The sequence below is a fragment of the Solanum stenotomum genome, chromosome 6 (genome assembly GCF_019186545.1).
Source record: "Solanum stenotomum isolate F172 chromosome 6, ASM1918654v1, whole genome shotgun sequence".
NCBI classification, from domain to species: domain Eukaryota; kingdom Viridiplantae; phylum Streptophyta; class Magnoliopsida; order Solanales; family Solanaceae; genus Solanum; species Solanum stenotomum.
The window spans coordinates 60,448,512-60,472,165 of record NC_064287.1 but is presented as its reverse complement, the minus strand read 5'-3'; the positions used below and the strand labels follow the sequence as shown (position 1 = coordinate 60,472,165).

General features: G+C 35.9%; 4 protein-coding genes across 7 annotated transcripts; 1 reads left to right on the top strand and 3 right to left on the bottom strand.

Annotated features, from left to right (window-relative positions):
- Positions 1-2,092: 2,092 nt before the first annotated feature.
- LOC125868076 (auxin-responsive protein SAUR68-like) lies at positions 2,093-2,727 on the bottom strand. Its single transcript, XM_049548677.1, has one exon. The coding sequence runs from the start codon at positions 2,648-2,650 to the stop codon at positions 2,201-2,203; it is 450 nt and encodes a 149-aa protein (XP_049404634.1). The 5' UTR covers positions 2,651-2,727; the 3' UTR covers positions 2,093-2,200.
- Positions 2,728-4,192: 1,465 nt separating this feature from the next.
- On the bottom strand, positions 4,193-13,576 carry LOC125866928 (auxin-responsive protein SAUR68-like). Of its 2 annotated transcripts, none has more exons than XM_049547320.1 (2): positions 13,165-13,576; positions 4,193-4,541 (listed from the first exon to the last, which is right to left on the bottom strand). In XM_049547320.1, exons 1-2 carry the CDS (start codon positions 13,496-13,498, stop codon positions 4,429-4,431), a joined length of 447 nt encoding a protein of 148 aa, XP_049403277.1. In that variant the 5' UTR covers positions 13,499-13,576; the 3' UTR covers positions 4,193-4,428. The 2 variants fall into 2 exon arrangements, with proteins under 2 accessions (XP_049403277.1, XP_049403276.1); XM_049547319.1 differs by lacking the exon at positions 4,193-4,541 and adding an exon at positions 10,696-10,932.
- On the top strand, positions 7,925-22,009 carry LOC125866921 (auxin-responsive protein SAUR68-like). Of its 3 annotated transcripts, XM_049547313.1 has the most exons (3): positions 7,925-8,791; positions 9,388-9,608; positions 16,201-16,428. In XM_049547313.1, exons 1-3 carry the CDS (start codon positions 8,679-8,681, stop codon positions 16,311-16,313), a joined length of 447 nt encoding a protein of 148 aa, XP_049403270.1. In that variant the 5' UTR covers positions 7,925-8,678; the 3' UTR covers positions 16,314-16,428. The 3 variants fall into 3 exon arrangements, 2 of the variants coding, with proteins under 2 accessions (XP_049403270.1, XP_049403271.1); XR_007446584.1 differs by lacking the exons at positions 9,388-9,608; positions 16,201-16,428 and adding an exon at positions 21,929-22,009; XM_049547314.1 differs by lacking the exons at positions 7,925-8,791; positions 9,388-9,608 and having other exon boundaries at positions 15,709-16,428.
- LOC125866927 (auxin-responsive protein SAUR68-like) lies at positions 17,415-18,218 on the bottom strand. The gene has a single exon (XM_049547318.1). The coding sequence runs from the start codon at positions 18,140-18,142 to the stop codon at positions 17,696-17,698; it is 447 nt and encodes a 148-aa protein (XP_049403275.1). The 5' UTR covers positions 18,143-18,218; the 3' UTR covers positions 17,415-17,695.
- Positions 22,010-23,654: the final 1,645 nt, after the last annotated feature.

The window sequence follows — 23,654 nt, the reverse complement described above, 5'->3', positions numbered from 1 at the left end:
GTACCATTACTTTCTAGTGCTTCAATTTCTTGTTTCATTGCTTCCTCCTGTGCGCATTCCTGATGTAATTCTCTGACTCTCATCTGAAATGATCATCCCATATGTTTTGCCAACATTTGGCAAAGGATTCATCATCAAGATTTGGCTTCTTGCAGGCCCATACAACTCATTCAACCCCATTAAGAAAGCAAATAGTCGCATATATTGTATGTGATCTACATATACTCTAGATCTATCACAATTACATGAAGGAAGGGGCACAAGTGCATCAAATTCATCCCAAAGCAACCGTAACTTGGTAAAATAAGCTGAAACAGTTAGGTTACCTTGATGAATTGTGCAGATATCCCTATGAAGTTGATAGATCCTCGATCCATCTACCTTATCGAATCGTTCCTTCAAGTCTTCCCATACTGTCGCAGCATCTGAAGCATACACTATCCCACTCAGCAACTCCTTCAAAACAGTATTCATGATCCATTCCAATATGAATGCATTGCACTTTTCCCATTGTTCATCTAATTCAGGTGCGTAATCACCCTTCTTGCACGTTCCAAGCACAAAACCAAGCTTACTCTTAACGCGAAGATTGATCATCATTGATCGACTCCACAACGAATAATTTTCTGAAACAGTAAGTTGGACTATAGTTAATATAGATCTAGGGGTGTCTGATGGATGAAGGTAAAAAAGATGATTCCTCTTTGATTCGATCAATTCTATCATTTTTGGTGCAACAACAGAAGAAGTCGTCGTTATTGTATCCCCTTCAATCGCCATTGTAAATCACAAAAGCTCTGTTCTCCAAAATCAAATCTACAGTTTGAATCAAAGAATTATTGACTCAAAGCTCTGATACCATGTTCAAATTTAGAGAGATTTGGAAAATTTCTTATATTGATTATCTCGAGAGAGAGTAAAAATACAATGAGGATTAGACCTCTATTTATACACCTGGCAGTAACTACCTTCTAGTCTCTTCTAACTACCTTTCTAATAGTATTAACAAACTAACTAATTATACTCTTAACATATTTAATTAATCACTTAACTAACTTCTTCTGTGATATCTTCAATGAGAATAATTTTTTTTTTAAAAAAAAGAGGAGGAGAATAAATATTTTACAAAGAAAGAAATAAAAAACAATTAGATATATATAAGTTTTTATGTCAATAATCATCTGTACTAACTAATTGTAAACAGATCAAATAAAAAAAAAGACATATTCACTTGACTCTAAGAGAGTGTGCACATTCTATGTGCCACATTGGCATTTATGAAGTATTTATTCAGTTTTAATATAGTTTGGGGGAGAGGGTAATAAGACCCTAGTTAAGTCTATGCCGTTGAGATTTTTACCATAGTTTAGGGGGACGCCTTAACCAAATAATTTACTATCCCTTATCCAAATATTTTACTATCTCTTTCATATTTGAGATGACTAATATCCTTAGACTGCAGATCCGACCTTAGCATGAGCTTGTGATAGTGTTGCCCTAGAGGCCATACATCAATATTGTTGTACTTCATGTCATTTCGTTAAAATTAACTATTCTATAATGTGTTTTTAAATGATGTCAAAAGGGAGGAAAAATGAGCGGTAAGTTATACAATTGTCTTAATTATGTATGCTAAAGTGATGCAACGTAATTTGAGGATTCAGTATTTGTCTCATCAAAAAGGGGGAAATTGATGAAAAATACAAGTTCAAATTTCAAGGAGTTTTGATGATAGACAAATATGTTGAAGAAATAGGTTCAACAACGAAGTAGAGTAAAAGAGAACTACATTCATGCAAGGAGATCAAGTGGACTAGTCAAATAGGCTTTTGTTTGAAGGTTATTATTGAGTTGTAATAATTTCTAGATTGAAGTGGGTAGTTGTGTTGGTGAGATTTGTAACAACAAGCAGGATTGACTTCTTGAAGAGTAGTTAGAACAATTATAATTAACTGCTGAGGTTGAAGTACTAGAGTTCGTCCTTAGATTATATAGTTGTAATCTGAAACCGTTCTTTGAAGTTAGTGAAGGTTGGTTACTATCTGTTGTGTTAAAATTTTAAAATAAAGTGAAAGCCATGAATATGGTAAATTTTCAAATAGAGTAGTATTCAATCTGTATGATGTTCTTTACAATTGTGTACTCGTCGTCTAAAGACTATTTTTGAGGTAGCATTTACAAAAAGAATGTTGGCCTTGACTCAACAAACAAGTAGCTGTTGGCTTCCACTTTCTTGGTGCAAAGAAGAAGTTGAAGAGCAACATGAAGGAATTGAGAAGAGCAACGCCTTGTGAAGATCTCCAGCAGCTACACCTCTCTTGATTAGTGAAATGATGTAACTCATCAAGGCTGAATCACAGGGTAATGTAATAGGGCCACCACTTGGCAACCCAAACTCTTCTTTGGACATGCTTAAAAGTTGTCTAATGACCTCATTTTCAAGGTAAGCCAAGGGAACGACAAAACGGGCTTGATCAGTTTTATATACTACAAAATGGCCTTTTTCAACTATATAGGATGAAGATGTACTGCAACTGTCTGCATCACTAGCATTTCTTGGAAATGATGAAATCCTCTTCCTCTGCATAGCTGCAAACTTCTGCCATTTCCTGGCCATCTTGATGAGTTTCTTAGCGCTGAGCATTGCCATTTGTTCTTTTGGAAGATTGAAAATAAGAAAGTAGAAAATAAATTTAGAGACCTTTGATGGTTGAACTGATAATGCTTGTCCTTGAGGATGAAAAGGCTCATGAAAGAGGGATTATTTATACAAAATGGAGCTGAAGTTTTCTTCACTAACCACCGAAGGCAAAACCATGTGCCGATGTTTGTTGGCCAAGTTGGTATGGGATCTAAAATTTGTGGATGAAGGTAGGCCTATTAGCTATAATATCAGCTCATAAATGGTACTTCTCACCAATGCCAATAATTAGAAACCATTAAATGAACAATTGCTGGTGAGAAGCAAAACCATGTTCTTCTCCCTTCATTTTCATGTAGATAGGGGACACTTGACCATCATTTTGGCTAGTTGTGCTAGAAAAACCACTTCATTAAAGTCATCATGTGGCTATCTGTTTTGGTCACTGTCAGGCCAGGCAAAGTCAACATGTATTGTTCTTCAACATATTTATGTTTAAATACTTTAGTGAGTAAGTAAAACTATATATTTATCCGCCTTTGTCTCTCACCAGTAGTCACCTATTTCTCTTGACCACCACTAAATATTTCATTATGAAACTTGTATATACAGTTATGCACACACATACTGTATGTATTTGTGGTCCAATATTATATTTGAGCCAACCTTTATTACAAGACTTGTTAGCTAAAGATGACGAAGAGTTTGACTTCGATCATCCAATGGGTACTCACAATTCCTTGCAAAGAGGACGTGTTCGTTGATCTCATGTCCTGCATGTGATCATGAATTTTATCATAGTGCAAATTCTTTTGCACCATGAAGTTTTGTATAGTAGTATCGCTTAGATATTAGAAAGAGGAGATCAATTTACGAATGCAGAAGTTATTTTGGTAATATTCTCTTAAACAATTTCGTTAATTCTTTTGGAATTTTTCTGCTGAACAGATTAATTAAGCACCTGCATTCAAGAAAGTGTCATTTAGAGGAATTAGTTGCTAAGATAAGTTACTTTTGACTTATTTATTCTATTTTAGGAGATACAAATGTACATATATATGACTAAATTGCAAATTCTATCTTATCGAATCTATTTGAACTTCTTACTCTATGTAGTAACCTAATGCCAAAGATTTAGAGAACTTTTAATATGTTTCTACATTTGACATGAAGCTAGTCTGCAATGAGTTTAAATGGAGAAACATAGTAAGTGAGAATTTATATAGTTGATCCCACCTTATTTGGGACTTAGGTGTAGTTGTTATTGTAGTATTATTGGAGGTCAACGATCCCTAATGTGGGTGCATGTAGCGCAATAATACATTATAATATGAGAAGTGACCATCTAATATGATCCACCATACAATATGTGGACGTTTAGATGCACAAATCCATAGGTTCAACACAGTATGATGACTGTTGCTGGAAGATGGTAAGAAGGAATGAATAAGACCATAGATCACACGAAGTGCTGGAAATATTAACAATCACTTGGAGACAATGTGGACTTAACTGGGAACATAATACTAAGTTACACTTACCATTACATCTGGTTTGTGTCAATTTTCCTTTTACAAGTTAAAGATTTATATGTCTGTGCTCCAAGATTGGATTGTTAGGACTTCTCATAACAAAATTGAAAATTGAAATCCATGAATGTGGTAAAATTTTCAAATAAAGTAGTATTCAATTTGTATGTTGTGCTTTACAATTGTGTAGTCTTCAATGTCAGCCTCTCTAAAAACTATTTTTGAGCTAGCATGTACAAAAAGAATGTTGTCCTTGACTCAACAAACAAGAAGCTGTCGGCTTCCACTTTCTTGGTACAAAGAAGACGTTGAACAGCAGCATGAAGGAATCGAGAGGAGCACTGCTTTGTGAAGATCTCCAGCAGCTACACCTTTCTTGATAAGTGAAATGATGTAACTCATGAAGGTTGAATCACAGGGTAATGTAATAGGGCCACCACTTGGCAACCCAAACTCTTCTTCAGAAATGCTTAAAAGTTGCTTAATGACTTCATTTTCAAGGTAAGCCAATGAAACGACGAAGCGGGCTTGATCAGCTGTATAGACTACAAAATGGCCTTTCTCAACTATAGAGGATGAAGATGTACTGCAACTGTCTGCATCACTATCATTTCTTGGAAATGAAATCTTCTTCCTCTGCATAGGGGCAAACTTCTGCCATCTCCTAGCCATCTTGATGAGTTTCTTAGCGCTGAGCATTGCCATTATTTTTTTTGGAAGATTGAAAATAAGAAAGTAGAGAAGAAGTTTAGAGATCTTTGATGGTTGAACTGATAATGCTTGTCCTTGATGATGAAAATGCTCATGAAAGAGGGATTATTTATATAAAATAGAGCTGAAGTTTTTGTCACTAACCACCGTAGGCAAAGCCATGTGCCGATGTCTATTGGCCAAGTTGGTATGGGGCCTAAAATTTGTGGATGATGCTAGTTTGATCAACAACAAATTAAGCCTATTTGGTATAATATCAGCTCATAGTTGGTACTCTCTAATGCAAATAATTTGAAACCATTAAGTGAACAATTGCTGGTGAGAAGCAAAACCATGTTGTTTTCCCTTCATTTTCATGTAGATGGGGACACTTGACTATCATCTTGGCTAGTTGTGCTAGAAAAACCACTTCATTAAAGTCATCATGTGGCTATTTTTTTATGGTCTCTGTCACCCTATCTTTAAATCAGGTGGTCCAGGCAAAGTTATCATCTTTATCTATTCTTGTGGATTTTGTTCTAAGGGTGTCCTTTATGTAAATCATGAGTCTTGTTCTTCAACAAATTTGTAGTCTGAATACTTTAGAGAGTAAGCAAAGCCATGCGAAACTTCATATGACATTGTCTCTCAGTATAGTGATCATCTATTTCTCTTGACCACCACTAAATATTTTGATATGAAACTTGTCATAACAAACTTTCACTTGCGTGTTTCTAAAATCCTTCAGTCTTTATTTTTATTTTTATAAGTAAGGGAGTGCTAGACCTTTGCTTACTATTCCTAATGAGTTAACGAACCTCTACTAATGAACAAGCGTGCAAAAAAAAAGAACTAGAGAGAACTAAATATTCTAGGATCGGGTCAACACAATAACTATTGCTCTCTTCTTGACTCGATTAGCTGTCAAGACAGCTGAGAATTGATCCTACTCAGGGACATGCAGTGCAATATCAAACTCCAAACTAGCATGTATCTATATACTCCATCAACTTTCTGTTCCCACTACCTCTTATACAAAGTCCCAGTTTTATGTGATGAAGTGTTTCCATTGGTCTCTGAGTTTGTTGAAAAATCCTCTTGTTTCGTTCAATCCAGATGTTGTATATAACTGTTGTAAAACTGGCTTTCAAGATGATACCTCTTGCTTGTTTGCTCCTTGACTTCTTATCCACCCATTTCCACTCATCTTTCCATTGGAGTATGCCTCTGTGACATGTTTGCCATGCTAGTATTGATGTCCATAATGCTTTGGTATAGGGGCATTTAAATAGTAAATGATCCTCAATCTGCCTTGCATTTGTAGCCATAGTATAAATATATGTTTTGCTTCAGCACAACTATGACATACCAAGTTCTTCCATTCCACTTTAGGAACCTCACCTCTTACAGTCAATAGTTCTTAATCAACCCTTCTTTTTTGAATTATTAATGTTTATTAATTAATTCATTATTAAATTATGTCTTTCTTTCTGAAGGGCTTGCGGTTTATTACACCAAAGGGCAATTCGTTAAATGATATCTGTATAATGAATACCTCTTATGAAGCCATACCGCGAATCTCTTGTCTTCTGGTAAAGGGTCGGAGAAGACCTCATTTCGTCATTCATATCTCTTCGTCTTAGCCTTGCTTCGGCGATTCAATCCGACATTTCATTTCCCCCTTCATCATTTGATTTTTCGCATCTAAGAGCTAATCTTGCAAAAGGAGTACAGTGCGATAACAAGCGATTTGTGATCAATAAAAAGTACCGCCTTTGAGATCAGAAATTTACATTCATGGATCAGTTTTTCAGTGTCTTCCCAAGTTTGCCAGAATTTCCTCATATGCAATATCTTTTCCACCATCCATGATGCTTGTGTTGGAACTTTTATAGTCCCAATAAGCTGACTTTTAATGTAGTACGTGTGAATATAATCCATGTTATCCGTAGTTTGTCCTTCTTCAAACTCAAGACCCAAAGTAGTTTGCATAAGGCTGCAAAATTCCATATCTTTAGATTCAACAGATTCATCCCACCGGCAACTTTATGGAGACATACCTTCTTTCAAGATGCTAAGGCCTTCCTAGAAATGGACGGTTCTCTCTATTAGTTTCATAACCTTCTTTGGCAGTAAGAACATTTGGTCCCAATAAGCCTGTACACCAAATAAGACTGCTTTGATAAGTTGGATTCTCCCTGCATATGATAGCTAGGCTCTTAGCCATCCATGTGATTATTTTAGCTGGATGGTAATTGCACTCAGGTTCTTGTTCAGTGTACCCAAGCATCTGTTCAGCTATTCCATCACTATGACAGAGATATAAGAGGATATAGGATCGACCGCTCTTAGATTTGATAGTTTCTGATAAGGCAACATTGATCAGAAAAGTATAGCTGACTGTTAACCATCATACTAGGAAATCCAATCTCCTTTTAACATTTTCTCAATAAAGTGCCACTCAATTGAACCATATGTTTTCTGTAGGTCCAGCTTTATCATACATCTAGGTGGGATTTTTTTTCTAGTGTATCATTTCACTATTTCATAGCTTAGGATAATGTTATCTGAAATAAACCTACCAGGAATAAAAGCTGATTGACTTTGGCCAATTACCCCATCTAAACGACCTCGAATTCTACTTGATAAGATCTTAGAAATAACTTTGTACACTGTTGTGCAACAAGCTATAGGCCTAAAATCCCTTGCTATTTACAGCTTTAAGGAACCTGTTATGCTGAAAGAATTCATGTACTGCCTTAATATGATGTTGATTATATCCCACGTTTTCTTATAAAAAGTATGCATTAAATCCATCAATACCTGGTGCCTTATTGTCATCAATGACGAAGAATGCAATCCCGACCTCTTCTCTAGTGATTGGCAAGCACATTGCCCTTTGTTGTTGTAGATTAATTCTGGAGCCGTGTCTCATGATAGATAAGGCTATACTAGGGACTTTGTCTGCTGCTGTACCCATCAAGCCTTTGTAAAAAGTGATTATCTCCTCTCTTTCTCTTTTACATGTCATACTATTCTACAATATTGACTTTTGGGAACACCTCTGGAAGTTGAAAACCTCCTCAAGACTCTATTATCTTGAATAAAGAGAGTCATTTTGATACCCATAGTAGATACTTTGTAACTTCAAATGATGACAAGAACAAATGATTTTCTTTTGAGAAATACACTGCAAGTGAAAGTTTGTTTGAATGTCCGTAGACTTGTGTTTTGCTTAAAATGATTTCAATGTATGTGTGTATGTATATACAAGTTAGGGGAATGTTTTATATACAAATTTAATGGTGACAGACAATGGCACATGAAGCTTCACATGGTTTTGCTTACTCTGTTATTATCAACTATTTCAAACAATAAATTTGTTTAAAAGCAACATTAGGCCCCATATCAACATGGACAAGATGGAAATCTAAAGGTCACCTATCTACATGACAAAGAAAGAGCGGAACATGGTTTTGCTTCTTACCAGCAATTGTTCATTTAATGGTTTCAAATTATTGGCATTGAGAGAAGAAAGCAACAAACTTCTCATCTTTTATTTTCAAACTAGCTGCATTCACATATTTTAGGCCCCATATCAACATGGCCAACAGGCATAGGCACATGGCTTTGCCTTCGGTGGTTAGTCATGACAAAAACTTCAGCTCCAACCCAAGGCCTGTCTATATACTCCTTATATAAATAATCTCCCATTCATGATCCTTTTTCATCATCAAGCACAAGCATTATCAATTTAGCCATCAAAGGTCTCTAAATTTCTCATTTATTTTTTTTGTTTCCAGTCATCCAAAAAAGAAATGGCAATGCTCAATGCTAAGAAACTCATCAAGATGGCCAGGAGATGGCAGAAGTTTGCCGCTATGCAGAGGAAGAGGATTTCATTTCCAAGAAATGGTAGTGATGCAGACAGGTGCAGTACATCTTCATCCTCTATAGTTGAGAAAGGCCATTTTGTAGTTTATACGGCTGACCAAGCCCACTTTGTCGTTCCATTGGCTTACCTCGAAAATGAAGTCTAGGCAGCTTTTAAGCATGTCCGAAGAAGAGTTTGGGTTGCCCAGTGGTGGCCCTATTACATTACCCTGTGATTCAGCCTTCATGAGTTACATTATTTCACTAATCAAGAGAGNNTTTTATTTTCAAACTAGCTGCATTCACATATTTTAGGCCCCATATCAACATGGCCAACAGGCATAGGCACATGGCTTTGCCTTCGGTGGTTAGTCATGACAAAAACTTCAGCTCCAACCCAAGGCCTGTCTATATACTCCTTATATAAATAATCCCCCATTCATGACCCTTTTTCATCAGCAAGCACACGCATTATCAATTTAGCCATCAAAGGTCTCTAGATTTCTCATTTAATTTTTTGTTTCCAGTCTTCCACGAAAAAATGGCAATTCTCAGCGCTAAGAAACTCATCAAGTTGGTAGGGAGATGGCAGAAGTTTGCCGCTATGCAGAGGAAGAGGATTTCATTTCCAAGAAATGATAGTGATGCAGACAGTTGCAGTACATCTTCATCCTCTATAGTTGAGAAAGGCCATTTTGTAGTTTATACAGCTGATCAAGCCCGCTTTGTCGTTCCATTGGCTTACCTCGAAAATGAAGTCATTAGGCAACTTTTAAACATGTCCGAAGAAGAGTTTGGGTTGCCAAGTGGTGGCCCTATTACATTACCCTGTGATTCAGCCTTCATGAGCTACATCATTTCACTAATCAAGAGAGGTGTAACTGCTGGAGATCTTCACCACGCACTACTCCTCTCGATTCCTTCAGGCTATTGTTCAACTTCTTCTTTGTACCAAGAAAGTGGAAGCCGGCAGATTCTTGTTTGTTGAGTCACGGCCAACATTCATTTTGTAAATGTTAGATCAAAAATAGTTTTTAGAGAGGCGTACATTGAAGAGTACACAGTTGTAAAGCACATCATACAAATTTAATACTACTTTATTTGAAAATTCACCATATTCATGGCTTTCATTTTTCAAATTGGTTATGATCCTAACAATCTATTGTTGGATCTTTTTACCTCCTTGATTGAAGAAATACTAGACGGTATGAAAGTTTGAAACAAAGGAGGTCATTGAATCAACATTCAACCGTGTCTTAAACCCAAACTGTTTAGTCTCAATTATATGCATCAACTTTATGCATTATGTTCTTATCCTAATTTAAGCTAATTTTGTGGCTTGCTTATTCTTTTAATCTATTTTGGAAGAAACAAATGACCATATGGCTAATCACTTATTATAGCATCTTATCCCAATTATTTTGAACTTATTGTGAGAGGTTGTACTATGAAGTTGGTGCATATAGTGCAAATACAGAGGATAAAATGAGAGAAGGTCGTCTGAATCTAATCAAGCCATATCCTAGTGTACCTTTAGGAGCACGGATCCGTAGGTATAATTATATGATGTTGGAAGATGATAAGAAGGAATGAGTTAAACCAATAACATATACATAGAGTGCTAATATTACAACCTCTTGGAGCCAATGCGGACTTAACTGAGAACATAAACCAACGGATGCATAAGCATAACATCCGGCGTTGTGAACTGTCTTTTGACTCAAAAGGCAAACTTTTCATAACTGGAATGAATGAACCTGATTAGAGCATAATGCATAAAGTTGATTCATATAATTTGGGTTTGAGACAGTTGAATTAATGTTAATTGATTGATCTACTCAGTGTCAAATTTTCATATCATCTAGTCCATCTTCTGTCAAGGAGGTGCCGAAATCCAACATTATATGTTTAGGACATCTCATAACCAAATTGATAAGTGAAAGCCATAACTCATGCATATGGTGAATTTTTAAATAAAGTAATATTCAATTTGTATGATGTTCTATACAATTGTGTACTTTTAAATGTCTGCTTCTCTAAATACTATTTTTGAACTAGCATCTACAAAAAATATGTTGTCCTTGACTCAATAAACAAGAAGCTGTCGGCTTCCACTCTCTTGGTGCATAGAAGATATGGAACAGCAGCATGAAGGAATCGAGAGGAGCACTGCTCTGTGAAGATCTCCAGCAGCTACACCTCTCTTGATTAGTGAAATAATGTAACTCATGAAGGCTGAATCACAGGGTAATGTTATAGGGCCACCACTTGGCAACCCAAACTCTTCTTCAGACATGCTTAAAAGTTGCCTAATGACCTCATTTTCGAGGTAAGCCAATGGAATGACGACGCGGGCTTGATCAGCTGTATAGATTACAAAATGGCCTTTTTGAACTATAGAGGATGAAGATGCACTGCAACTGTCTACATCACCACCATTTCTTGGAAATGAAATCCTCTTCCTCTGCGTAGCGGCAAACTTCTGCCATTTCCTGGCCATCTTGATGAGTTTCTTAGCACTGAGCATTGCCATTTGTTTTTTTGGAAGATTGAAAATAAGAAAGTAGCAAGAAATTTAGAAACCTTTGATGGTTGAACTGATAATACTTGTCCTTGAGGATGAAAAGGCTCATGAAAGAGGGATTATTTATACAAAATGGAGCTGAAGTTTTCTTCACTAACCACCAAAGGCAAAACCATGTGCCGATGTTTGTTGGCCAAGTTGGTATGGGGCCTAAAATTTGTGGATGAGGCTAGGTATATTAGCTATAATATCATCTCATAAATGGTACTTCTGACCAATGCCAATAATTAGAAACCATTAAATGAACAATTGCTGGTGAGAAGCAAAACCATGTTCTTCTCCCTTCATTTTCATGTAGATAGAGGACACTTGACTATCAGTTTGGCTAGTTGTGCTTGAAAAATCACTTCATTAAAGGCATCATGTGGCTATCTGTTTTGGTCTTTGTCGGTCCAGGCAAAGTCATCATATATTGTTCTTCAACATATTTATGCTTGAATACTTTAGTGAGGAAGTAAAACTATATATTTATCCGCCTTTGTCTCTCATCAGTAGTCACCTATTTCTCTTGACCACCACTAAATATTTTGATATGAAACTTGTATATACAGTTATACACACACACATACTGTATGTATTTGTGGTCCAATATTATACTTGAACCAACCTTTATTACAAGACTTGTTAGCTAATGATGAAGAAGAGTTTGACTTCGATCATCCAATGGGTAGTCTCACAATACCTTGCAAAGAGGATGTGTTCGTTGATCTCATGTCCTGCATGTGATCATGAATTTTATCATAGTGCAAATTCTTTTGCACCATGCATGAAGTTTTGTATAGTAGTATCACTTAGATATTAGAAAGTGGAAATCAATTTATGAATGCAGAAGTTATTATGGTAATATTCTCTTAAACAATTTCGTTAATTCTTTTGGAATATTTCTGCTGAACAGATTAATTAAGCACCTGCATTCAAGAAAGTGTCATTTAGTGGAATTAGTTGCTAATATAAGCTACTTTTGACTTATTTATTCTATTTTAGGAGATACAAGTGTACATATATATGACTAAATTGCAAATTCTATCTTATCCAATCTATTTGAACTTCTTACTCTATGTAGTAACCTAATGCCAAAGATTCAGAGAACTTTTAATATGTTTCTACATTTGAAATGAAGCTAGTCTACAATGAGTTTAAATGGAGAAATATAGTAAGTGAGAATTTATATAGTTGATCCCACGTTATTTGGGACTTAGGTGTAGTTGTTATTGTAGTATTATTGGAGGTCATCGATCCGTAATGTGGGTGCATGTAGCGCAATAATACATTATAATATGAGAAGTGATCATCTAATATGATCCACCATACAATACGTGGACGTTTAGATGCACAAATCCATAGGTTCAACACAGTATGATGACTGTTGCTGGAAGATGGTAAGAAGGAATGAATAAGACCATAGATCACACGAAGTGCTGGAAATATTAACAATCACTTGGAGACAATGTGGACTTAACTGAGAACATAATACAAAGTTACACTTACCATTACATCTGGTTTGTGTCAGTTTTCCTTTTATAAGTTAAAGATTTATATGTCTGTGCTCCAAGATTGGATTGTTAGGACTTCTCATAACAAAATTGAAAATTGAAATCCATGAATATGGTAAATTTTCAAATAAAGTAGTATTAAAATTTTGTATGATATGCTTTACAATTGTGTACTCGTCAATGTCCACCTCTCTAAAAACTATTTTGAGCTAGCATTTACAAAATGAATGTTGGCCTTGACTCAATAAACAAGACGCTGTCGTTTTCCACTTTCTTGGTGTAAAGAAGAAATTGAACAGCAGCATGAAGGAATCGAGAGGAGCACTGCTCTGTGAAGATCTCCAGCAGCTACACCTTTCTTGATTAGTGAAATGATGTAGCTCATGAAGACTGAATCACAGGGTAATGTAATAGGGCCACCTCTTGGCAACCCAAACTCTTCTTCGGACATGCTTAAAAGTTGCCTAATGACCTCATTTTCAAGGTAAGCCAATGGAACGACAAAGCGAACTTGATCAGCTGTATAGACTACAAAATGGCCTTTCTCAATTATAGAGGATGAAGATGTACAGCAACTGTCTTCATCACTAGCATTTCTTGGAAATGAAATCCTCTTCCTCTGCATAGCGGCAAACTTCTGCCATTTCCTGGCCATCTTGATGAGTTTTTTAGCGCTGAGCATTGCCATTTTTTTTTTGTTGGAAGATTGAAAATAAAAAAGTAGAGAAGAAATTTAGAGAGATTTGATGGTTGAACTGATAATGCTTGTCCTTGATTATGAAAAGGCTCATGAAGGAGGGATTATTTATATAAAATAGAGCTGATGTTTTTGTCACTAACCACCGTAGGCAAAGCCATGTGCCGATGTCTATTGGCCAAGTTGGTATGGGGCCTAAAATTTGTGGATGATGCTAGTTTGATAAATAACCAATTAGGCCTATTTGGTATAATATCAGCTCATAGTTGGTACTTCTCTCCAATGCCAATAATTTGAAACCATTAAATGAACAATTGCTGGTGAGAAGCAAAACCATGTTGTTTTCCCTTCATTTTCTTGTAGATAGGGGACACTTGACTATCATCTTGGCTAGTTGTGCTAGAAAAATTACTTCATTAAAGTCATCATGTGGCTATTTTGTTTTGGTCTCTGTCACCCTATCTAAGGGTGTCCTTTATGTAAATCATGGGCCTTGTTCTTCAACAAATTTGTAGTCTGAATACTTTAGAGAGTAAGCCAAGTCATGTGAAACTTCATATGGCATTGTCTCTCACTATAGTGGTCACCTATTTCTCTTGATCACCACTAAATATTTTGACATGAAACTTGTCATAAACTTGTATATATATACTAGTCTCCGGACTTACAACAAACTTTCACTTGTGTGTTTCTAAAATCCTTCAGTTTTTTTTACAAGGAGGTGCTAGACCTTAGCTTACTATTCCTAAAGAGTTAACAAACCTCTACTAATAAACAAGTGTGCAAAAAAAGAAAAAAGAACCAGAGAGAACTATATATTGTAGGATCGGGTCAACACAATAACTATTGCTCTCTTCTTGACTTGATTATCTATCAAGATAGCTGAGAATTGATCCTACTCAGAAACATGCAGTGCAATATCAAACTCTAAATTTTAAGCAGTTATGGACATCTGCATTGTGGTATATTTTGTCAAAACTAAAAAGCCTTGTACACTATAGTGAGAGATCTGTATTATTCTTTTCAAATTAAAGGTACAGTTGGACTTGATGGTGTCGAGATAAAGTTTCTCTTACAGTTCCGCAGCAGTAAATTGCTATGGAACAATGAATCGGAAAGTCATAATTTTTCAAATAAAAATGAACAAATTTGATAGTAAAGGAATGTGATGAATCTTTGACAAAAAGAAAAAAATAAACTGGAATTACATTCATTCTCAGTGGTCAAAGATTCTTCCTTCGTCTCGGTACTAAGTTTTTCCTTTACTAGTGCTCAAATTGTTCATTATAAAATGGGAGTAAATCCGTTCTCGATTCCTTCCCAACCGAGAAGTGAGATCAATGAAAGCATCCTCTTTGTAGGGGATTCTGACACCAGCTATTTGATGATCAAAACCAGTATCTTCCTCATCTTGAGCTAACAAGTGTTGAAATAAAGCCAGTATCTTCCTCAAGTACGATATTGGCAGCGTAGAATAAATGGCTTCTACTGGATTTCTCCTCCATATGCTGCACAATGACCTCTTGGTACATATACTGCATATACATATATTTATTCTTCAAAATTTCTTGTTCTGGCAGCCTACTTGTTCTTTGTTCTATTATTTAATAACTGTTCAGTAGAATTCTAAAATATTAAGGCAATTATCTTGAATAAGGGGAGCCATTTTGATACCCATAGTGAGATACTTTGTAACTTCAAATGATGATAAGAACAAAGGATGTTTTTTGAGAAATACACAGCAAGTGTAAGTTTGTTTGCACATTCAAAGACTTTTGTTTTGCTTAAAATGATTTTTGTACATGTGTATATATACGAGATAGGGGAAAGTTTTATATCCAAATTTTATGGTGAGAGACAATGGCACATGAAGAACAACATTAGGCCCCACTTTAATTCTAAGGACACCCTTAAAATAAAATCAACAAGAATTGATGAAGTTGATTGCCAAGATGAAAATCTAAAGGTCACCTATCTACATGACAAAGAAAAGAGAGGAACATGGTCTTGCTTCTTACCAGCAATTGTTAATTTAATGTTTTCAAATTATTGGCATTGAGAGAAGTAGCAAGTATATCGGCCTATCGGTTATTCATCAAAGCGAAGAAAGGAAGAAACTTATCATTTTTTATTTTCAAACAAGCTTCATCCACAAATTTTAGGCCCCAATCAACATAGCCAACAGGCAACAGCACATGGTTTTGCCTTTTTAATGACAAAAACTTCAGCTCCAACCCAAGGCCTGTGTATAGCCTTTAATTTGTATATAAATAATCCCCCATTCATGATCCTTTTTTATCATCAAGCACAAGGTCTCTAAATTTCTCATTTAATTTCTTCTTTCCAGTCTTCCAAAAAAATGGCAATGCTCAGTGCTAAGAAACTCATCAAGATGGCTAGGAGATGGCAGAAGTTTGCAGCCATGCAGAGGAAGAGGATTTCATTTCCAAGAAATGCAAGTGATGCAGACAGTTGTAGTGCATCTTCATCGTCTATCGCTGGAAAAGGTCATTTTGTAGTCTATACAGCTGATCAAGCCCGCTTTGTCGTTCCATTGGCTTACCTCGAAAATGAAGTCATTAGGCAGCTTTTAAGCATGTCCGAAGAAGAGTTTGGGTTGCCAAGTGGTGGCCCTATTACATTACCCTGTGATTCAGCCTTCATGAGTTACATCATTTCACTAATCAAGAGAGGTGTAGCTGCTGGAGATCTTCACAAAGCAGTGCTCCTCTCGATTTCTTCATGCTGTTGTTCAACTTCTTCTTTGCACCAAGAAAGTGGAAGCCGGCAGCTTCTTGTTTATTGAGTTAATTCCAACATTATTTTGTAAATTTAGCTCAAAATAGTTTAAAGAGAGGCAAACATTGAAGAGTACACAATTGTAAAGCACAACATACAAATTGAATACTATTTTATTTGAAAATTTACCATATTCATGAGTCATGGCTTTCACCTTTCAATTTGGTTTATGAGAAGTCCTAACAATCTAATGCGTTTGATTGAAGAAAGACATTCACGGTATGAAGATTTGAAACAAAGGAGATCAATCAATCAACTTTCAACTGCATCTCAAACCCAAACTGTTTAGTCTCAATTATATGTATCAACTTTATGCATTATGTTCTAATCAGGTCCATTCATTCCAATAAAGGTCTCAGTCCATTTAGTCTTTGACCAATTGAAGAAAAAATGAAACTCATTATCTTCATCCTTTCAAACAAGATGCATCCACAAATTAAAGGCCCCCAGCTGGTATCTGATTGATTAATCCTCATGCGACAACTTCACCTTGTAGTGCAAACTAGTGCATTCAAGGGAGTGTCATTTAGGGGGATAAGAATGACCTTTGTGATTAGTAACAAAAAATGTACAAAGTTCAATGATTTTGCTGTGATAATATAATCTTAATATAAGCTAATTTTGTGACTTGATTATTCCTTTAATCTATTTTGGAAGAAACAAATGTACATATGGCTAATTATAGCATCTATCCCATCTATTGTGAGAGGTGGTACTATGAAGTTGGTGCATATAGTGCAAATACAGAGGATAAAATGAGAGAAGGTCGTCTGAATCTATCAAACCATATCAGTGGACCTTTTGGAGCACGGATCCATAGGTATAATTCTATGATGTTGGAAGATGATAAGAAGGAATGAGTTAAACCAATAACATATACCATAGAGTGCTAATATTACAACCTCTTGGAGCCAATGAGGACTTAACTGAGAACATAAAACAACGGATGCAAAAGAATCTAGTTGTTATGATAAGCATAACATCCGGTGTTGGTGAACTGTCTTTTGACTTAAAAGACAAACTTTTCATAACTGGAATGAATGAACCTGATTAGAGCATAATGCATAAAGTTGATTCATATAATTGAAACTGAACAGTTTGGGTTTGAGACAGCTGAATTAGTGTTAATTGATTGATCTACTCAGCGTCAAATTTTCATATCATCTTGTCCTTCTTCTATCAAGGAGGTGCCGAAATCCAACATAAGACGTTTAGGACTTCTCATAACCAAATTGAAAAGTGAAAGCCACGACTCATGAATATGGTGAGTTTTCAAAAAAAATAGTATTCAATTTGTATGATGTGTTTAACAATTGTGTACTCTTAAATGTCAGTCTCTCTAAAAACTATTTCTGAGCTAGCATTTACAGAAAGAATGTTGGCCTTGACTCAATAAACAAGAAGCTGCCAGTTTCCACTCTCTTGGTGCATAGAAGAAATTGAACAGCAGCATGAAGGAATCAAGAGGAGCAAAGCTTTGTGAAGATCTCCAGCAGCTACACCTTTCTTGATTAGCGAAATAATGTAGCTCATGAAGGTTGAATCACAGGGTAATGTAATAGGGCCACCACTTGGCAACCCAAACTCCTCTTCGGACATGCTTAAAAGTTGCCTAATGAACTCATTTTCAAGGTAAACCAATGGAACGACAAAGCGGGATTGATCAGCTGTATAAACTACAAAATGGCCTTTCTCAACTATAGAGGATGAAGATGTACTGCAACTGTCTGCATCACTACCATTTCTTGGAAATGAAATCCTCTTCCTTTGCATAGCGGCAAACTTCTGCCATTTCCTGGCCATCTCGATGAGTTTCTTAGCGCTGAGCAATGCCATTTTCTTTTGGTTGGAAGATTGAAAATAAGAAAGTAGAAAAGAAATTTAGAGACTTTTGATTGTTGAACTGATAATGCTTTTCCTTGATGAAAAGGCTCATGAAAGAGGGATTATTTACACAAATTGGAGCTGAAGTTCTTGTCACTAACCACCCAAGGCAAAGCCATGTGTCTATGTCTGTTGTCCAGATTGGTATGAGTCCAAAATTTAGCTATAATATCAGCTCATAAATGGTACTTCTCACCAATGTTAATAATCTGAAACCATTAAATGAACAATTGCTGGTGAGAAGCAAAGCCATGTTCTTCTCTCTTCATTTTCATGTAGATAGAGGACACTTGGCTATCATCTTGGCTAGTTGTGCTAGAAAAACCATTTCATTAAAGTCATCATGTGGCTATTCTGTTTCGGTCTCTGTCACCTTATCTTTAATCCTGGTGGTCCAGGCAAATTTATCACTTGATCTATTCTTGTGGATTTTGTTCTAAGAGTGTCCGTTATTATGAATCATTAGTCTTGTTCTTCAACAAATTTGTGGTCTGAATACTTTAGAGAGTAAGAAAAACCATGTGAAAATTCATATGGCATTGTCTCTCACTATATGGTCACCTATTTCTCTTGACCACCACCAAATATTTTGATATGAAATTTGTCATAAACTTGTGTGTGTATATATATATATATGGCCTAACCCATCGGTGGCCCCCTAAATTTGGCACGATCTTTCACTTAGACACCTTAGCTAGGCTTTGTTCATTTCAGACACCTCATGTCACGCCCAACTGTGTCAATTTGACACTTTTTGCTGAGATGGCATAGCAAGTGTGATACACTCACTAGACGCGCGTGAGAGCCTCATTTTACCAATTTTTTTTTTTTCCTTCTTCTTCTTCCCCATTTTTTGGCTACCATTTTTCAAGCTTAAACTCTTTCCATAGTGAAATATGTCCCTAATGCTGCAACCAGTAAAAAAATGAAAAAAGATGTCCCTATGCTGCCAGTTTAATGCATTCCCTGTCCTTACCCCTTTCCCTTGCCCATTTTTCCTGCTTTTTACACCTACATTACTCACAGGTCCCAAAAGTTTTGAGGATCCAGCTGAAGGAGAGGATGTTCTGGTGGGCAAGTTTCAGAAGCTTCATGATGATTTGGTTGCTGGTTTCCACAACCTTGAGGATGAGACTCGATAATCGCGATTTTGCTGAAATGTGCAGTTTTGTAGGGATCGACCAAATTCTCGAGAAGCAAATAATTATGTGGTCTTCTACAATGTAAGAACACAGCAAGTCAGTTGTGTACAGTAGAAAAGACAATTTCTTTTGACACATTTGGGTGGGGGAGGGTCGGGGGTAGTGGTGGGTGGAGAAGAAAATCTGAGTGAGAGAGAGGGGTTGGGTAGTAGAGAAGACAATTGGGTGGTGTGGGTATAATTTTCTTTTTATTAAAAGTGTTTTTTTTAAAAATTATTTAGTTAAAGAAATGCCACATGTCAATGAGTCATTGGTAGTTTTTTTCCTACTCAAGATTCATCATTTAATATTTTTTTTATATATATGCGACGTGTCTTTATTTAATTCGTCACTTTGACACGTCATCAGCGAGTGTGTTACACACACCTTACAAATTTGGCAGATTGTCAAAAAAGTGTCAAATTGACACAGTTGGGCGTGACATGAGGTGTCTAAAATGAACAAAGCCTAGTTAAGGTGTCTAAGTGAAAGATCGTGCCAAGTTTAGGGGGCCACCGATGGGTTAGCCCTATATATATATATATACTAGTCTCCGGACTTGCAACAAACTTTCACTTGTGTATTTCTAAAATCCTTCAGTTTTTTTTTTCTCTTTTCCAAGGAAGGAGGTGCTAGAACTTGTTAGACAATTGGCATTTCAACTTCCAGCTTATTGTTTTTTAGTCAGTTTCAGTTTAGTGCTTCCCATTTTCTATCTAGACTTAGTCAACTTTAGTTGCTTAACTTTTTGAAGTTAGTGGCCCTTTTATGACCGTTAGTGGCACATGTTTTTTATTTAGTTTTCCATTCACTTTGTAAGTGACTACTAGATAGGAAATGGTTAGGTTAACAAACCTAAGCTTACTATTCATAATGAGTTAACGAATCTCTACTATTAACAAACGTGCAACAAAAAAAATGAAATCATTTCCTTTGCTTTCTAGTGATGTTGCACTCTGAATATCTAGCTTACCGCTTTAAAAATATTAGCTATTTCGATAGAGTGTTATTTGCTGAAGTGTAGACTGCAATTGTTGGAATCATTCTATCCTGTAGGGTGTATTGTTAGCTTTCTAGTAATGTTGCACTTGTCCTGTAAAGTCGAAAAAATGATTCTATCGTTTAACAATGTAATTTCTTGTTACTTATCACAAATATCATTCTTATTCCACTTAATGAAACTTTCTTGGATGTGTTACATTGCACAACACAATGCAGCTGTTGCATGCAGGTGCTTAACAACTCTGTTCAGTAAAATTCTAAAGGATTAAGGCTATTGTTTAAGCAAATATTAGCGAACGAGATATTTGTCAGGACTAGAAGTCTTCTATTCAAAAATATGATCAAGAAGAATTTTTCCTTCCTAGGTTCTTATGTGTCTGAACTACACATTGAATTTTTCTTCTCTGAATCCTCTCTTTCTTTTACATGTCATACTATTCTACAAAGTTTGCACTATGATACTACTCATGATCTTCTTAAGCAGTACGTAAGATCAACAAACATGTCCTCTTTGCAAGGTATTGTGAGACCACCCATTGGAAATAGAAGCCAAACTCTTCTTCAGCTTGAGCTAACAAGTCTGTAAATTAAGGTTGGCTCAAGTATGAGACTGGCACCATGAATCGCTTCTTCTGGATCTCTCCTACATAAACTGCACAGTGACTTTTGGGAACACCTCCAGAAGTTGAGAACCTCCTCAAGACGCTATTATCTTGACTAAAGGGAGTAATTTTGATACCCATATAGTGAGATACTTTGTAACTTCAAATGATGACAAGACAAATGCTTCTTTTGAGAAATACACAGCAAGTGTAAGTTTGTTTGCACGTCCGTAGACTTGTGTTTTGCTTAAAATGATTTCTACGTATGTGTGTATATATACAAGTTAGGGGAAAGTTTTTTATCCAAGTTTAATGGTGAGAGACAATGGCACATGAAACTTCACATGGTTTTGCTTACTCTGTTGTTATCAACAATTTCAAACAACAAATTTGTTGAAGAACAACATTAGGCCCCACTTTAATCTAAGGATACCCTTAAAATAAAATCAACAAGAACTGATGAAGGTCACCTATCTACACGACAAAGAAAAGAGTGGAACATGGTTTTGCTTCTTACCAGCAATTGTTCATTCAATGGTTTCAAACTGTTGGCATTGAGAGAAGAAAGCAAGAAGCTTATCATCTTATATTTTCAAAGTAGCTTCATCCACAAATTTTAGGTCCCATACCAACTTGGCCAACAGGCATCGGCACATGACTTTGCCTTTTTAGGGACAAAAACTTCAGCTTCAACCCAAGGCCTATCTATAGTATTTTGTATATAAATAATCCCCCATTCATGACCCTTTTTCATCAGCAAGCACAAGAATTATCAATTTAGCCATCAAAGGTCTCTAGATTTCTCATTTAATTTCTTTTTTTCCAGTCTTCCACGAAAAAATGGCAATTCTCAGTGCTAAGAAACTCATCAAGTTGGTCAGGAGATGGCAGAAGTTTGCCGCTATGCAGAGGAAGAGGATTTCATTTCCAAGAAATGATAGTGATGCAGACAGTTGCAGTACATCTTCATCCTCTATAGTTGAGAAAGGCCATTTTGTAGTTTATACAGCTGATCAAGCCCGCTTTGTCGTTCCNCATTTCCAAGAAATGATAGTGATGCAGACAGTTGCAGTACATCTTCATCCTCTATAGTTGAGAAAGGCCATTTTGTAGTTTATACAGCTGATCAAGCCCGCTTTGTCATTCCATTGGCTTACCTCGAAAATGAAGTCATTAGGCAACTTTTAAACATGTCCGAAGAAGAGTTTGGGTTGCCAAGTGGTGGCCCTATTACATTACCCTGTGATTCAGCCTTCATGAGTTAGATCATTTCACTAATCAAGAGAGGTGTAACAGCTGGAGATCTTCACCAAGCACTACTCCTCTCGATTCCTTCAGGCTATTGTTCAACTTCTTCTTTGTACCAAGAAAGTGGAAGCCGGCAGATTCTTGTTTGTTGAGTCAAAGCCAACATTCATTTTGTAAATGTTAGATCAAAAATAGTTTTTAGAGAGGCGTACATTGAAGAGTACACAGTTGTAAAGCACATCATACAAATTTAATACTACTTTATTTGAAAATTCACCATATTCATGGCTTTCATTTTTCAAATTGGTTATGATCCTAGCAATCTAATGTTGAATCTTTTTACCTCCTTGATTGAAGAATACTAGACGGTATGAAAGTTTGAAACAAAGGAAATCATTCAATCAACATTCAACTGTGTCTTAAACCCAAACTGTTTAGTCTCAATTATATGAATCAACTTTATGCATTATGTTCTTATCCTAATATAAGCTAATTTTGTGGCTTGCTTATTCCTTTAATCTATTTTGGAAGAAACAAATGAACATATGGCTAATCGCTTATTATAGCATCTTATCCCATTTATTTTGAACTTATTGTGAGAGGTTGTACTATGAAGTTGGTCCATATAGTGCAAATACAGAGGATAAAATAAGAGAAGGTTGTCTGAATCTAATCAATCCATATCCTAGTGTACTTTTAGGAGCGAGGATACGTAGGTATAATTATATGATGTTGGAAGATGATAAGAAGGAATGAGTTAAACCAATAACATATAACATAGAGTGCTAATATTACAACCTCTTGGAGCCAATGCGGACTTTAACTGAGAACATAAACCAACGGATGCATAAGCATAACATCCGGCATTGTGAACTGTCGTTTGACTTAAAATACAAACTTTTCATAACTGGAACGAATGAACCTGATTAGAGGATAATGCATAAAGGTGATTGATATAATTGAGACTAAACTGTTTGGGTTTGAGATAGCTGAATTATTGTTAACTAGGTAAATTACCCGTGCTTCGCACGGGATTGAACTAATTTATTAAGCTTACATCTGATCATTCGGTAATATTCATATTTTCAAATCATACACTACATTGTCAAGAACATTTTATCTTAAGGCAAAGTGTTCCTCCGAAATGTTAAAGTGCTATTTTTTTTAAATTTTCATTTTTGTTATACAAAAATTATGAGTCATAGAGAGATTTTAAGTATAAGAAATAAGTCTAAGAAAATCTCCCTGGAAATAGTTGGTCAGAAGTAATGAAATTTTTTAAATTCCAAGAAGTTATAAAAAACAACATCAGACGTTAAAAAAGAGACCAAAAAGCGTCGAACAACAACACTATAAAGTGGAACATCACGTCCATACAATATCATAATTAACTAAATTCAAATGGACGACCTTGGACACCTTTCTTATGAA

Coding starts and splice junctions, on each gene's coding strand:
- LOC125868076 (XM_049548677.1), bottom strand. CDS start 2,650: ATGGCAATGCTCAGCGCTAAGAAACTCATCAAGATGGCCAGGAAATGG.
- LOC125866921 (XM_049547313.1), top strand. CDS start 8,679: ATGGCAATGCTCAATGCTAAGAAACTCATCAAGATGGCCAGGAGATGG. Junction 8,792..9,387: donor AATGGTAGTGATGCAGACAG/GTGCAGTACATC, acceptor TGATGCAGACAG/TTGCAGTACATCTTCATCCT. Junction 9,609..16,200: donor CATTTCACTAATCAAGAGAG/GTGTAACTGCTG, acceptor TAATCAAGAGAG/GTGTAGCTGCTGGAGATCTT.
- LOC125866928 (XM_049547320.1), bottom strand. CDS start 13,498: ATGGCAATGCTCAGCGCTAAAAAACTCATCAAGATGGCCAGGAAATGG. Junction 4,542..13,164: donor CATTTCACTAATCAAGAAAG/GTGTAGCTGCTG, acceptor TTATCAAGAAAG/GTGTAGCTGCTGGAGATCTT.
- LOC125866927 (XM_049547318.1), bottom strand. CDS start 18,142: ATGGCATTGCTCAGCGCTAAGAAACTCATCGAGATGGCCAGGAAATGG.